Source organism: Bactrocera dorsalis, chromosome 1, assembly GCF_023373825.1.
Source record: "Bactrocera dorsalis isolate Fly_Bdor chromosome 1, ASM2337382v1, whole genome shotgun sequence".
NCBI classification, from domain to species: Eukaryota; Metazoa; Arthropoda; class Insecta; order Diptera; family Tephritidae; genus Bactrocera; species Bactrocera dorsalis.
The window spans coordinates 47,482,675-47,497,404 of record NC_064303.1 but is presented as its reverse complement, the minus strand read 5'-3'; the positions used below and the strand labels follow the sequence as shown (position 1 = coordinate 47,497,404).

The 14,730-nt window shown below is 41.9% G+C and overlaps 3 protein-coding genes across 3 annotated transcripts in view; 1 reads left to right on the top strand and 2 right to left on the bottom strand.

Annotated features, from left to right (window-relative positions):
* Window positions 1-14,730, bottom strand: part of LOC125775367 (uncharacterized) — a 915,975-nt gene that overhangs the window by 648,509 nt on the left and 252,736 nt on the right. The gene's annotated exons all lie outside the window — the stretch shown is intronic.
* Window positions 8,946-11,110, top strand: LOC125775449 (craniofacial development protein 2-like). Its single transcript, XM_049446087.1, has 2 exons — window positions 8,946-9,082; window positions 9,141-11,110. The coding sequence occupies exon 2, from the start codon at window positions 9,278-9,280 to the stop codon at window positions 10,199-10,201; it is 924 nt and encodes a 307-aa protein (XP_049302044.1). The 5' UTR covers window positions 8,946-9,082; window positions 9,141-9,277; the 3' UTR covers window positions 10,202-11,110.
* LOC125777685 (uncharacterized) lies at window positions 12,643-13,680 on the bottom strand. The gene has a single exon (XM_049452889.1). It carries the CDS (start codon window positions 13,678-13,680, stop codon window positions 12,643-12,645), a length of 1,038 nt encoding a protein of 345 aa, XP_049308846.1.

Below are 14,730 nucleotides of genomic sequence, written 5' to 3'. Positions count from 1 at the left end.
AATTGTGTGTTGACAAGCACTCGCTTGTTTTCATACCTACACAACAAATTGTTCCAAGCCAATGCGAATCCGTCATTCGTCAGTGGCGCTTTCGAAACGATAGCTTTTGCTTCACCTTGCGTTTTTTGATTCAAATGGAATAACTTTTCTACCGGAGATAGCCTTGGGTTATTCCCATAAATAGCGGCAAATAAATCCCTAAAAGAGGGCCATTGTAAAACATCGCCATGAAATATCTCGGTATCACATGGCGGTAAATTGATAGAATACCTCACGGGTTCTACAGTTTGTTGTAACCGTTCAGGTTGAATCACCGTTGAATTGGAAGCAGGGCTTTGGTTGAACGCCGTGAGGTTGTGCATGTGTTCGCCCATCAAGGCCGCGCAACACACATAAGAGTGGTAACAGCTTGTATATTTAAGTTTGAGGTCGTCAATAGAGCTTGTGTCAGAAGGAGTGGATCCTATTGGCAAACACAACTTGTATTCTGACTTTACCTCTGCCCACAGAGATTTCAGTTCAGCTTCTTGAACTTCAAGAGAGTAGGCACTTTGATTGTTTGCTGTTGGAGTAAAAGACTCCTCAAACTCCAGTAGAGCGTCTGCAGCTGTGGTAAAGGCTCTGATTGATTCCATTGTTTTCAAAAATTTAACCGGAACTGCAAAAATGTTGCACAAACTCGGATTTGAACTTGAAATTAAAATTTAAAAAATATTTGCAAATATGTTGCAAAAGTTCAAAAGTTATAGAACCAATCACGGACAGACTCTAAATTAGTAGTGCGTTGTTTCTTAGTGAAGCGTGAATATTCGAAAGCACAAAAAAATTAATCAATTTAGTAAACTATTTTCTCAAAGTATATTTCCCAAATTTAATTTGAATGCGCTTGCTGGGTAATCGTCCCAATGCACTTGCACGCCTAGTCCTTGACTATGTACACCAACAAAATTGATTTGTGCTAATTGCTTTATTTAAATCCAAATATGCATAAATACAGATAAAAATTCACAAGCACTTATTTGATTTACTATATCTACTATTCACTTTTTTATCACTGGGTTATTTTCGAACTATTTCGATTTCACCACTATACACTTTTGTTTGTTGGGATGGCTGCTGTACTGCCTTGCCTTTGCTGCTTTGCCTATGCTGCTTGCCTATGCCGCTCTCACTTTTCTGCTTTGCCTGTGCTGCTTTGCCTTTGCTGCCCTCCCTTTGCTGCTTGGCCTGTGCTGCTTCTCTGTGCTGCTTTGACTTTGCTGCTCTCCCTTTGCTGCTTGATCTTTGGGTCTTCGCCTTTGCTGCTTGACTTAGCTGTTTGATGATCTAGCCGTCGCTCACTTCACTTTTCTCTAATTTTTGGTGTCGCTCATTTCACTTGTTTTAATTTTTGTATTTTGTTTTTTTTTTTTTGTTCACCCGCGAAACTGCAGCTGCGTTATTGCTGCTTGCCTTTATTGCTATTCGAGCAATATATGGGAAGGCAGAGTTGAGCGACTAGACTCAAATTAAACCACAAGGAAAAACAAAAACCCGAGAGAGATTGTTGACGCTCCAGACGATTTTGTGCGTCCAAAAAATTTATATCTTTTTCTCGAATAACAGAGTGTGGTTTTTTTTTGCAAAGTGAAATAGTGCATTTGCCAGGTGTATTTGTTGTTGTACTTAAATTAAGTACAATACTACCTGCAATCTTGTGCTTTGATTTTGTGGGTAGAGTGCCAAAAATAAGTTTTGGTCTCCACTTCACACAGCACAATGGGTTTTGTACATAAATGATGCACAAATTAACCAATCTATTGCCTTTAGCTTGCAGAGCACAAATCCAAAATATGTTTGGCTGTAACTTGCGAGTTGCTAAAGCGAGCAAATAATGCACTATCACTTTAATAAAAAATCGACTTGTTACCTGTTATACGGCTCGAAGGACCACTGATAATTCGGGTGGTGGAGCACGGTGCTTGCTCGTTCCAAAGATGTGGTTGGCCGTGGGGAAGCGGTTGGCGCAATATATTCCACAAAATGTTAAATAAAACAAAAGGTTTCATATAACACAAATATTTAATTATAAAAAATTGGAAAGACACTTACCACGTCTGTATCGCTAGGATGTCGCAAAAGGAGAGAGCGCGCAACTTTTTAGTAAGTGTTTAGTTGCGCGCGAATTAAAACTTCGAAAAAACTTCGAAAAGAGAAAAAGAAAAGATTGCTCTGCCGATACAGACGTGGCAAAAGAAATTGGGCGGGGGCGGCGTCAACAATAAGTTGAAACTAAGGAAATACGACCAGGCATGCTAATTTTGAAAAACCATGTCAACTCAGTAGTTAATAATACATGTAATGAAAGACAATTAACATTAAAAGGTAATGCTTTAATCACGTTTAATAATTGTAAAATAGAAATAAATAGAATAACCTTAATCGGCGACAAAGCGGACATCGTATGCGATGCGGCTCCGCTGGTGGTGACGGTGTGGTTACAGGTGCTCGTGTGCCATTTCAAGCTGCTGTTGACGGTGCTGTTGCGGTGATTGTGTTGGGACAACCTCAGGACGGCGCACACTGATGGCCGATCCCAGTGTTGGCTTTTGAGTTGAAATGTTTTCTGAATCCCTATTTGCCTGTATGGAGAAAAACTCGAGTTTAGTTGCAACTAATTAGTATATATCGCTCATTTGCTGCAAGACCGGCATAATTCAAAAAACGTGATTTTTGAGTTAATGCTGCAGAACTGTTCGTTATATCATACTTCATGTTGAGTGAAAAATTCATATGAATACCTCTTATATGCTCCGCTTGAGAAGAGGTGTAAGGTTGGAGTCACCGTGTAAGGTTGTAGTAAGTTGAAAACTTTAAACGCGTTTTTTGGCGAATCGATTTTTTTGACTTATGCCGGTCTTGCAGCAAATGAGCGATATTATAAAATTGTGCGATTTGTAACCAACTTTATTTGGTTTGTCAGAGTAGAGTAGAAGGTTTATTTGAGCGGGGGTGTTGCAGTTGGGATCTGCTAACTTAAGGTGTGAAACCTTTTCCCAATGCTTGCTATTTTTATGATAGTTTGGAAGCATATTTGTTAGTTGCGGTAAGACTATAGGTTCTGCTTGTATTATATCCACTTGGGGGGAAAATAGGATAATGTGGCAGATTTGATTAGAGTTTTCAACTACTCTTCCGCCCGTTCCCGTAATTTCAAAATTGGCTTGTTTTGTTGGTAGTTTTAACCTATTTTGTGCCCTAGACGCTATGAAAGATAGTTGTGATCCTTGGTCTATTAGAGCCCTTAGCTTAAACAGATCTCCCTGAAGCTACTACTACCTACTTTCATTTTCGCTGTGTAGCGTTTGAATTTTTAATGCCTTTGAGCAGCATGGTGCTTCTTGGCAATTTTGTGGATTTGGCACTTCATAATTTGTTGTTGCAACTAAACCCGTAGCTCTTCTGATATTTGCGCTGTTTGCGGCTAAGCTGGAAAAATTATTTATATGAAGCATCGAATGGTGTCGTTTATGAAAATAGACTCAGTTAAATTTGCTTTCGCACTCTTGTGTATGCGCATGTGACAGATAGTTTGTACAAAGTTTGTTAAAGTTGTTTTCACGAAATTGTTGCGGTCGATAATATTAAATTTTTTGAATCTCTCGCAAGGTTTGAGCTTATTCCCTCCTGTACATTGTTCGCATGATCTATATTTATTCTGTTCAGATGAGAACGATTGCGTTTTGAAGAAGTTTCTATTAAAATTGTTGTTGCTATTGGTTTGGGGCTTGGTTTACTTGCATTTGTTTTTTTGTCTACCCTTTCTGCGATTTCGTACTGGGTAGCGAGAAAATCACTCATTTGTTGCCACGTTGGGCACTTTTTCCGTGACGAGAGCGATTGCTCCCACAACAATAACCACTTTTCTGGTAATGCTGCTATGCATCTATTTACCAGTATAGGGTCCCAGTTGTCTGTGGCAGTGTTTTGTGTCGATAAAATCGACGAAAAATTGGCAACAGTGGATTGAAGTTTAATAAATTCTTCACTGGTTTCCTTTTGAGTTTTTGGCAAGTTCATTAAAATTGTTTTCTGCTTATCGAGGATGATGGAGTCATGTGTAGAAGTTCACGCAAGTGAGGAAAGTTCTCTGATCGCCATTCACTTGGGAGTGGCCAGAAACGATTCTTTTACATATGACTCAAGCAGCTCACGACTTCCGGTCTTTGACCAAGTATCCTCTGGGTAGCCTAAGAACATTCGTTTGAAGGCGAGCTAAAGTGAGAAGACGAAACATCCCCTGCATTGGGTTGTGCGCTGGGTTTGGGATTCACCACGTAAAAAACCACCCCCAATGAAAAATCAACAACAGCCTCGGATTTTTTTTTTTTTTTTTTTTTTTTTTTTTATAGTAGGGCGAAGCATCGAAAGCCGGAGTGCGGAACTTTAATCTGCTAAACCTAACCTACTCCCACCTCAAGACTCTCCCACGGAACCACCGGTTAAGTATTACTTCGTGGGAGGGACAAGACATTTAAGTCTCCTCTATCGTGCGGACTGACGGACGCCTAAATTGTTCAAAAAGTCTCAGTTTTGTCATTATGGATGCTGACGCTTCGCTGACAGCTTTCCATTTATCGGTCGACTGACACATGAGTGTCGTTAAATTATCGACTGTAAAACTACCACCGAGTGTGGTTTTTAGTTTTTCCCTTGTATTTGAAAATCTAGGGCAATAAAAAAGTACATGTTCAGAGTCTTCTATATGCTCTGTACACGTTGGACAGTTCGGACTAATGTCATTGTGGAATCTGAAAAGGTAGCTTGTGAAGCACCCGTGTCCACTAAGTATTTGGGTCAGATGAAAGTCTAGGTCCCCATGCCGTCTGTCTATCCACGAATGGATGTCCGGTATAAGTCGGTGGGTCCAACGCCCTTTGGATGAGGAATTCCACCGCTCCTGCCACATTTTAATGCTATTGTTCCTCTCCTCTGTCTTTGCCGATACTGTTTTAGGCGCTGATAGATGATATAAACGCTCGAGTTCATCTCCCTGGATGTCAATGGGCGGCATGCTGGCTAATACTTCAGCAGCGTCGGTTGACATAGTCCGGAAAGCACTTATTACTCGAATTGCAGAAAGCCTATGCACTGCAATTATTTGTTTAGCATACGCTTTTATATCCATTGCCTGTATCCAAACTGGTGCCGCATACAGTATTGCGGAACTCATTGCTTTCGCTATTAAGAATCGCCGGCTGGAACGCACACAGCCTGTGTTGGTCATCATTCTCGATAGAGCATTATAGATTTTGTTTGCCTTCGCGGAAGAATACTCCAGGTGTTCTTTAAATTTTAATTTGGAGTCCAATATTACTCCTAGATACTTCAGTTGCGGTTGCGAGGTAATCTCGCACTCCCCTATAGTGAGCTCTATTCGTTCTTCTATCTTCCTAGTACTTATGAGTAAAACTTCTGTTTTTTCCTCCACCAGTTTCAGACTCACAGAAGAGAACCATTGGCGTAGATCATTTATGCACTCATTACATTTATTTCTCAGGTCGGCTAATTGTTTGGCTACTGCTACCACCATGAGATCATCCGCGTAAGCTACTAGTTTAATATCTGTTGGTTGCTGTCTTTTTAGCACCCCATCGTACATAAGATTCCATAATAGTGGGCCTAACACTGAGCCTTGGGGTACACCACTCGAGATAGAGTAGCTCTTGGTGCCTTCGTCCGTCTCAAAAATCAGCCTCCTGTTTTTAAAATAACTCGTTATTATGTTTATGAGGTATTCAGGGGCCCGTATTTCATCCAGGGCTTTGATTATGTGTGCCCATTTTGCTGAGTTGAACGCATTCTTGACATCCAGGGTAATCAGCGCACAGTACTTTTTTGTGCCACCTTTCCATCTTTTGCCACTTACTGCACATCTTGCAGTATCGACGACTTCTCGTAGTGCGTCAATAGTGGATCTCTTCTTTATAAAGCCGTATTGTCTCTCTGATAATCCGCCGGCTTTCTGGATTGCTAACTCCAGGCGGTTTCGTATTATACTTTCGTACACTTTACCCATTGTGTCGAGCATACATAGAGGTCGGTACGATGAAGGTTCTTCAGGTGGTTTCTTTGGTTTTGGGAGCAGAACCAAACGTTGTACTTTCCAAGAGTCGGGGAATACCTCTTCCTTTAAACAAGCGTTGTACATTTTAGCGAAAACTCGGGGTTTTAAGCTTATGGCTTCCTTCAGAGCTCTGTTTGGTATGCCATCCAATCCAGGCGCTTTGGTGTTTTTGATTTTCCTTGCTATCGCCAATAGTTCGTCTTCCGTGACTAACGGGGGTGACTCTACAGCTTCGTTTCGTCGCTTGGCATATGAAATCCGGTCGTGTTTCGGGAATAGTGTTTCGACGATCTTTCCCATAAAAGAGGCATCTTTAGGTTTCTGCTGCTTGTTTTTAAATCTGGACATGCATATTTTGTATGCAGTGCCCCAAGGATCAAGGTTTGCTTTCTCACACAGCTTCTCAAAACATGATTTTTTGCTTCGTGTAATTGCCGATTTCAGGAGCTTCTTGTGGCTTTTAAATTCCTCCCTAAGGCGATTTTCGTTCGTTTCGCCCCAGTTACGCTGTAGACGCCGTCTAGCTGAGTGACAAAGCTTTCTCAACGTGGAAATTTCATCATTCCACCAATATACAGGCCGCCGCTTGTAGTTATGTGACGTTCTACGCATTGTTGCATCGCATGCTGCCACGAGTTCTTTTCGAACTGCTGATACCAAGTGGGCGGCGTTGTCACCAGATGCCCTTGATTCACTCCAGACTAGGTCAAACAGGTCTGGGTCGAACTCTTGTTGTTTCCAACTTCGCCTTCGGGAGGGGTTTCTGCTTAGAAGCTCCTGCTCTCGGGAGTACGAAATTTGCGCTATAATTGCCAAGTGATCACTGTTTGTGTATATGTCGGACACTGCCCACTTAATGTGCCTGCTCAGCGAATCGTTTGCAAACATAATGTCAATTATGGATCCTTTATTGCCTTTTTGGTAAGTGTTTCGAGTTCCGGTGTTCATTATTGTTAAGTGAGTTTGACTCAGATATTCATGAATTAGCCGCCCGCGGTGGTTTGTACATCTGCTGCCCCATGCAGTTGACCAAGCATTAAAATCACCCGCTATTATAATAGGTGTTTTGCCTCTGGTTTCTAAAGACAGCCTTAAGAGGAAGTCTTCGAATTCCGTGATTGATGCGCTGGGACGAGCATAGCAGCTTACAAAATAAATCCCCTGAATATTCGCCCATGTGAAAAAATTATGGGCTTCTCTGGGGCAGGTCTTAAAAGATTGCCCTTTACAGGACCATATTGCTGCCTTGCCAGATTTGTCTGCAATCCATGTGCTTTCCGGACGCTGGGAGTATTATTCACTTAGTATGGCGACATCAATGTTCTCTTCTATGGTTATCTGATCTAGCAAATCTTGTGCTGCTGCGCAATGATTTAGATTCAACTGCAGTATCTTCATTTACTTAGAGACTTCAGAGACTCGAGGTACTTTGGGCATGTCGTGCTCAATACAGAGTGCTCCCCTTTGCAGAGCATGCAGCTCGGAGCTTTTGTACACGACTTTGCTAGATGTCCTGCGGTTCCACAACGTGTGCATAGGGAAGATCTGTCTGTCAAACTGCAGCATTTACGAGCCATGTGACCCAGGTGGAAACACTTATAACACCTGGGAATAGGCGAGTATTCTCGAAGGCGGCAGATCGACCACCCGATCTTTATTTTTCCCAGTTTGAGTGCAGCCTTTGCATCTTGGGCGCGCATGCATACAAGTGCTATTTGTGTGCCACTACGCGTTTTTCGCAGACTTTTGACACTTGTTATCTCCAGATTTTGGATTCCACACTCCCTTTTCAATGCTTCGCAGATTTCTTCGGGAGTTGTTATTTCGTCCAGATCTTTGCATACAATCGTAACGTTGTGAGTTTTGGGCTGTATCATAGCCATTTCTCCAACCACTCCCTCCAGGGCGCTTTGGAAGAATTCTGCTTTTGTGTCTACTCCATTTTTCAATTCTAAAAGCAGGTCTCCTTTGAGAGTTTTTCGAACATAGGTTACGTTCGAACCCAGCTTCTCGAGCCCGCTGTCACTTTTTATTTTTCGCAGAATATCTGCATACGACGCCCCTTCCTTCTTCGTAATAATGATGGCATCCGGTTTTGTTTTAATTTTCTTTTCCACCTGTTTCCTCTTTTTAACCACGTCTACCCATCCTTCATTTCCGTTTTGAAGAGTCGTGGTATCATTTTGGTTTGTTTTTGCTGCTCCACTATACGTTAGGTGCGCATTTTCGGTTATATTTTTGGCTTTTTTGTGGGTGGTAGAAAGCCTGATGCCTCTCTCATTCTTTTTTGTGTATTATCATCTCTACCAATAGTGGCTTGAGATGATTTTCCTATTAACACTCTTCTCGCTGGGATATCCACTTTTTCAGCTTTGGCGTGTAAGGTCACAATGTTGTTCAAAAGTTCACGCATCGCCTGGTTAATATGCCTTTGGCCGGCCATCATGTTTTCCAACTCTTTAATTTTTTTCCCTAGTTTGCTAAAAATGCTAGCCGTTTCTCTGTTTGGTGATTCCTCGGGCTTATCGCTTTTGCTTACATGATCGGCAGCATCACATTCCTTGGTCTAGCAGCGGCGGACTCCTCATTTTTTCCTTTAGGCGGCGTTCTCATTATTTTTGAAATCCTTCGGAAAGGATTATCCGGTGTTTGCCCACTACTATTTTCAGAGGCCATACCTCCGAAAAAAAGATAGTCTGGGAACAACCGCCGCTGTGTATGTTCAGTCGCTAGCTTTTATGCTTAACTTAAAAACAAAACAAAAGGGCTGGCAATGCCAGAGCTGAAAGAAAACAGCTGATACTTGTGTTTTCGATGGTTGGCAACGCACAAGCCAAAAGGAAAACGAAAACACAAGGAGGGGAACAGCTGATGGATCAAAATAACAACGGCAGAAAAAGAAAAACACAAATTAACTGCACGTTTGTTATGAGGGGAAAAAACCAAACAATTTTGCAAAATTGGAAAACACAAAAGGTATGTGCTATTGAATATATTTACGTATAAATCAAAGTGTACTTAGCTGATCCCGTAGGTTTGGTGTCCACTTAGGTGGTTAATCCTCCTGGAACGTCCCACACAACAACCAACCTCACACAATATAAAAAACTAGAAATTTCGGGAACACAGCAAAAACACGTCTACTTCACACGAATGTAACTTTAATGTCGGATGAGAGACCCCCCTTTTGATGAGGACCATGGCAAACGAAATAAGGACTACGAATTAAGGGCATGCACCTGGAATATCCGGTCTCTTAATTGGGAAGATGCCGCTGCCCATCTGGTTGATGTCCTCGTGAAAATAAAGGCTGACGTCACCGCCGTCCAAGAAATGCGATGGACGGGACAAGAACAGAGACAAGTAGGTCCTTGTGGCATTTACTACAGTGGCCATATAAAGGAGTGCAAGTTTGGAGTTGGATTCGTGGTGGGAGAGAGACTCCGTCGCCGAGTATTCTCATTCACTCCAGAGAATGAACGTCTAGATACAATCCACATCAAAGCGAGGTTCTTCAACATATCGCTGATTTGCGCCCACGCCCCAACGGAAGAGAAGGACGATGTGACCAAAGATGCCTGTTATGAGTGCTTGGAACGCACTTATGAGAGCTGCCCCCAACACGATGTCAAAATCGTGCTTGGCGACTTCAACGCCAGGGTGGGCAAAGAAGGTATCTTTGGCACTACGGTCGGTAAATTCAGCCTCCACGAGGAAACAACCCCAAATGGGTTGAGGCTGATCGACTTCGCCGGGGCCCGAAATATTATTATTTTTAGTACTAGATTTCAGCATAAGAAGATTCATCAAGCTACCTGGCGGTCTCCGGATCGAAAAACCACCAACCACATCGATCATTTTGTGATAGACGTAGGACACGTCTCCAGTGTTTTAGATGTGCGTGTGCTCCGAGGTCCTAACATCGACTCAGACCACTATATTGTTGCAGCCAAGAATCGCACCCGCCTCTGTGCAGCAAAAAACGCACTCAAACAAACAAAAGGAAGGTTCGACTTCGAGAAGCTGCAATCACAACGGACAGCCGAACGATTTTCTACTCGGCTTGCACCCCAGCTGTCTGAGAGCACTCGTTAACAACTCGGTAGAAACAAACTGTGGGACAGCAATTCAAACTCCTTACGTACTGCTGCAACCGACACCATTGGTTTTTGGAAAATGTAAAAGAACAACTGGCGCGAGGAGAAGTGCCGTGTTGTAGCGGAAAGAAAACAGGCTGCCTACCTCGCAACGTTGCGTTCGACCACAACAAGCGCGGATGGGATAGATACCGAGAGTTGAAAAGGGAAGCGAGACGCATTTGCAGACAGAAAAAGAAAGAGGCCGAAATGCGTGAGTACGAAAAAACTTGATCAACTGTCCGACTGTGGTAATGCTCGAAAATTCGATTGGAATTTAAATGTGCTATGCTCAATCCATAAAAAAGGAGACCCCACCATCTGCGCAAGCTACCGTCGGATAAGCCTCCTCAACATCGCATTTAAGGTTCTATCGAGCGTATTGTGCGAAAGATTAAAGCCCACCGTCAACAAACTAATTGGACCTTATCAGTGTGACTTAAGACTTGTCAAATCAACAACCGACCAGATATTCACCATGCGCCAAATCTTGGAAAAGACCTGTGAAAGGAGAATCGACACACACCACCTCTTCGTCGATTTCAAAGCTGCTTTCGACAGCACGAAAAGGAGCTGCCTTTATGCTGCGACGTCCGAATTTGTATCACCGCAAAACTTATACGGCTATGTAGGCTGACGTTGAGCAACACCAAAAGCTCCGTCAGAATCGGGAAAAGGACCTCTCCAAGCCGTTCGATACCAAACGAGGTTTAAGACAAAGCGATTTCCTATCGTGCGACTTTTTCAACCTACTTCTGGAGAAAATAGTTCGAGCTACAGAACTAAATAGAGAAGGTACCATCTTCTATAAGAGTGTACTACTGCTTTCTCCAGACTGGACAAAGAAGCAAAACAAATGGTGCTGGTAGTGAACGAGGGCAAGACGAAATATCTTCTGTCATCAAACAAACTGTCGTCGCACTCGCGACTTGGAACGATGAGCTGTACGAGATATACGACAACATTGACATAGTTCAGCGAATTAAAAGACAGCGGCTACGCTGGCTAGGTCATGTTGTCCGGATGGACGAAAACACTCCAGCTCTGAAAGTATTCGACGCAGTACCCGTCGGGGGAAGCAGAGGAAGAGGAAGACCTGCACTCCGTTGGAAGGACCAGTTGGAGAAGGACCTGGCTTCGCTTGGAATATCCAATTGGCGCCACGTAGCGAAAAGAAAAAACGACTGGCGCGCTGTTGTTTACTCGTCTATAATCGCGTAAGCGGTGTCTACACCAATAAGGAAGAAGATGCATAACACTTAGGTAAGCTATGCGCTAATAAAAGTATTTGTTACCCGTGACAGACTGTAAAGAGATTTGATAACTTCTGTTAGAACAAGGCAAGGCATTAAACGACGTCGTCTTACCTTTTTTTACTCCCTGAACAAAAGTAACATATGCTAAAGTTCACAGTAACAAGCCGCTTACCCGTCTGCTAACAGATAACCGTCATGCAGGGTCCTGAGTAGTTATATTTAGGATGTTTATTTTTGGTGTTTTCTTCTTTGCAATTCTTATAACTACCCCCACTACTACGGTTATCAGTGTTATATACCATATCACATTTTATGGTATTTTAATTCCATTTTCCATTTTATTACATTATTATTTTTCTGTACGAATTCTTGATAGTTGAGGGGTACCTTCGTTATAAGTATTTGCATGTACCAATGTCCATTGTCATTTCTGTTGAAAGACTTGGGTCATCAATTCCTATAAGATTTTTAAACAGGGTTGAGTGAAGTTTCCCAATATCTGCATTTCCTGTGTGATTATTTGGTCCTATGGGATGGTCTTCTATATTTTATCCAAATTCATTCTTTATTATAATATTACTAGCTTTTACCCGCGACTTCGTCCGCATAAGTTTTTTCGTTTTCTCCCGGCTGTAAGTCCCCCTGCAAGAATGTCCCACTATCCGTCGTCAACTTCACATCAAAATTTCTTCAAAAGCAATCTAAGCGCATAATTAATAGCTCCGAATGTTACCTTAGTAAATATAAAAAAGTAAATAATGTAAATCGGTTTAAAATACTACTAACTACCTACCTGCCAACCCCCGATGTTAGACAGTGTGACATCCGCAACATCGTCTGCGTAGGAAGTACTAACTTAATGTAATTAGTATAATAATCTAGGAAGCTAAAAATAAGAGGCCTTATTACTGTAGTACATTTTTGTAAACTATGTTCTTTGTTTTGCCCTCTCTGGCGAACACATGGAGATTCTGTAGACTTGAAACACGTATAATTGTCCGTGAGAAAATAACTCTTTTCTAAATTAATGCCGGCTACTTTTAATGTTTGCCCCTGAGCTTTATTTATCGTCATAGCGAAGGCGATTTTCAGCGGGGGATTAAAACATTCTCTCCTTTTGCCATTCCAGTCATAATGATTGCTTTTACATATTGCGACCGAGATGTGTTACTTGCAACCGTGTGGCATAACACAGTCTTGGTGCATCTAAATTCCCCATCAAAAGGACAGGAGCGCTTACCTTCAGCCTCAGTTTGTGTGAAGGTACTCCCGACAGTTCTAAAGGATTAAGAAATTTTACTGGGTATGATGTTACTTGTTCAGTATCCATTACAGTGTCTACAGAGAAAAACTCGACAATATCACCTCCCACGCGTGACACCATGTAATTCGTCGGCGCTAAAATTGCTCTTTCACATAACCATTCCCTATTCCTCATATTAGTTAGCAGTTCGCGATAGACGAAATTATTTAGATCATCTGGATTATGCACAACATTGCAGAATTCACGATCCAATATAATCATGCCATTACCATCCTTTGCCATACGATCTTCTCCAATTTTAAGAAGATCAGCAGCATATTGTCCAGATTGTACATCATTGTGTAATTGCACTCTCATATTTGTAGACAGACTAAACGTTTTTACGTGCACCCATAACGTTGACGCTTTTAAACACGCATTTATTTTATCTGCAGGGGTGCCTTCAGTGATAACCGGCAAAGTTTTGGCTAAAAGCAAGTTTAAAAGAAAGGTTTTTCCCGTGCCTCCAGGAGCATCCAAAAATAACAAACCACCTTCGCCATCTTCGATTTTTTTGGCAACATTGTCAAATACTAACCTTTGTTCTGGGTTCAAACCTGGAACAGACTCTGTTAATTGTTGTTGTAAGGAAGCAGTATCGTAATCTAGTTCCCGTATTAAATTTCTACTGATTTCCTCGGTTCTCTGTGGTCTGTTCATTCCATAATCTGATAAATCCTTTCCAGAAATTGTTTTAACCTGGTCTTCAATTTTTGTCAGACCCTCATTGTAAATTAAATCACTGTACGTGACATTGGGATTTTGCTCTCGTAATCTGTAGAATATATCGTCCGTCACATCATTTTTGTATTTATCCCACAATTGTTGAGGATTTGAAAGACCACATGTCGCTACTAATACAGCAAATAGCTCTCTCATCTTGCCTGCTGATCTACATTGAGCAGCTTCTTCCAGTGTCACATCCTAATGGTTATCATTCTTCAGTAATCTTCTTGCCTCACATGCCTCTCGAAATGTAGAATAATCTTGTGTGTTGTATTTTTTTAGATCATTGAAAGAGGTAGGTCCGCGCACATGGTGTAAAAGCATATGTAGACAAAAACATTCCATGTTACTAACATGAACTGTATAAACTCGTCCTAAAGCATCTCCAGATTTGACGCCAGGCCAATCCTGAACAGAAGTACCTTGAATGCGGCGTTTCCAAGTTTTCCTACTTGCATCCCAAGTATAATACCTCGGCACCTCGACATAAAGAAGAGTTTTTGCAAACTCATCTCTGATACAAAGATCAAAAAAAGCAGTGAGAGTGGTTTTGGCGTTCGTGGAAATTGTGTTCATTAAAATAAACGCGTTCACCATTTTCTAAATGCACGCTGAGATGTGTCACGGTGGGATGCCTTTCGTGCAACGGAAATCCTAACAGACACCACACGGCTTCGTTGCTGCTGACATACCGACCAGACTGATAAGTTTGTACCTCATCTACGGGATTCGCAAAATCAGTATTTCTAAAATTGAAAATAGCTTGATCACTACCCTTGTTTATATATTTGCAGATATATTTGATGGCGCGTACTGAACTGCATGCCTCAACATTTATGTATGTATGTGGGCGTTAAACATTTTTGATAAAATTGGTGAATAGGGGACTACCCAACTATTATCAACCGTAACGTAGCTACCATTTCGGAGCTTCACCTCCGTCTGCTGGCGCTCTTCTACGATACTGCGGGTATCCGTGGTCGTTGTGAACGGTCTCTTTCACTAACTTGCGAGGAAATTTTTTTGTGGATTTTCCGTCTTTCATGCAGGGGCACTGTGGATTTTCAGGTCCGCATGGACCGTGAATCATATTTTTTACAATAATGTCATGGAGAGTCTTGTCAATGTTAGGATCCGGTATTGCAGCGCTGGTTATGTTATCTATTTGATCGATTCGTAACTTATTTTTTAACCACAAAAATA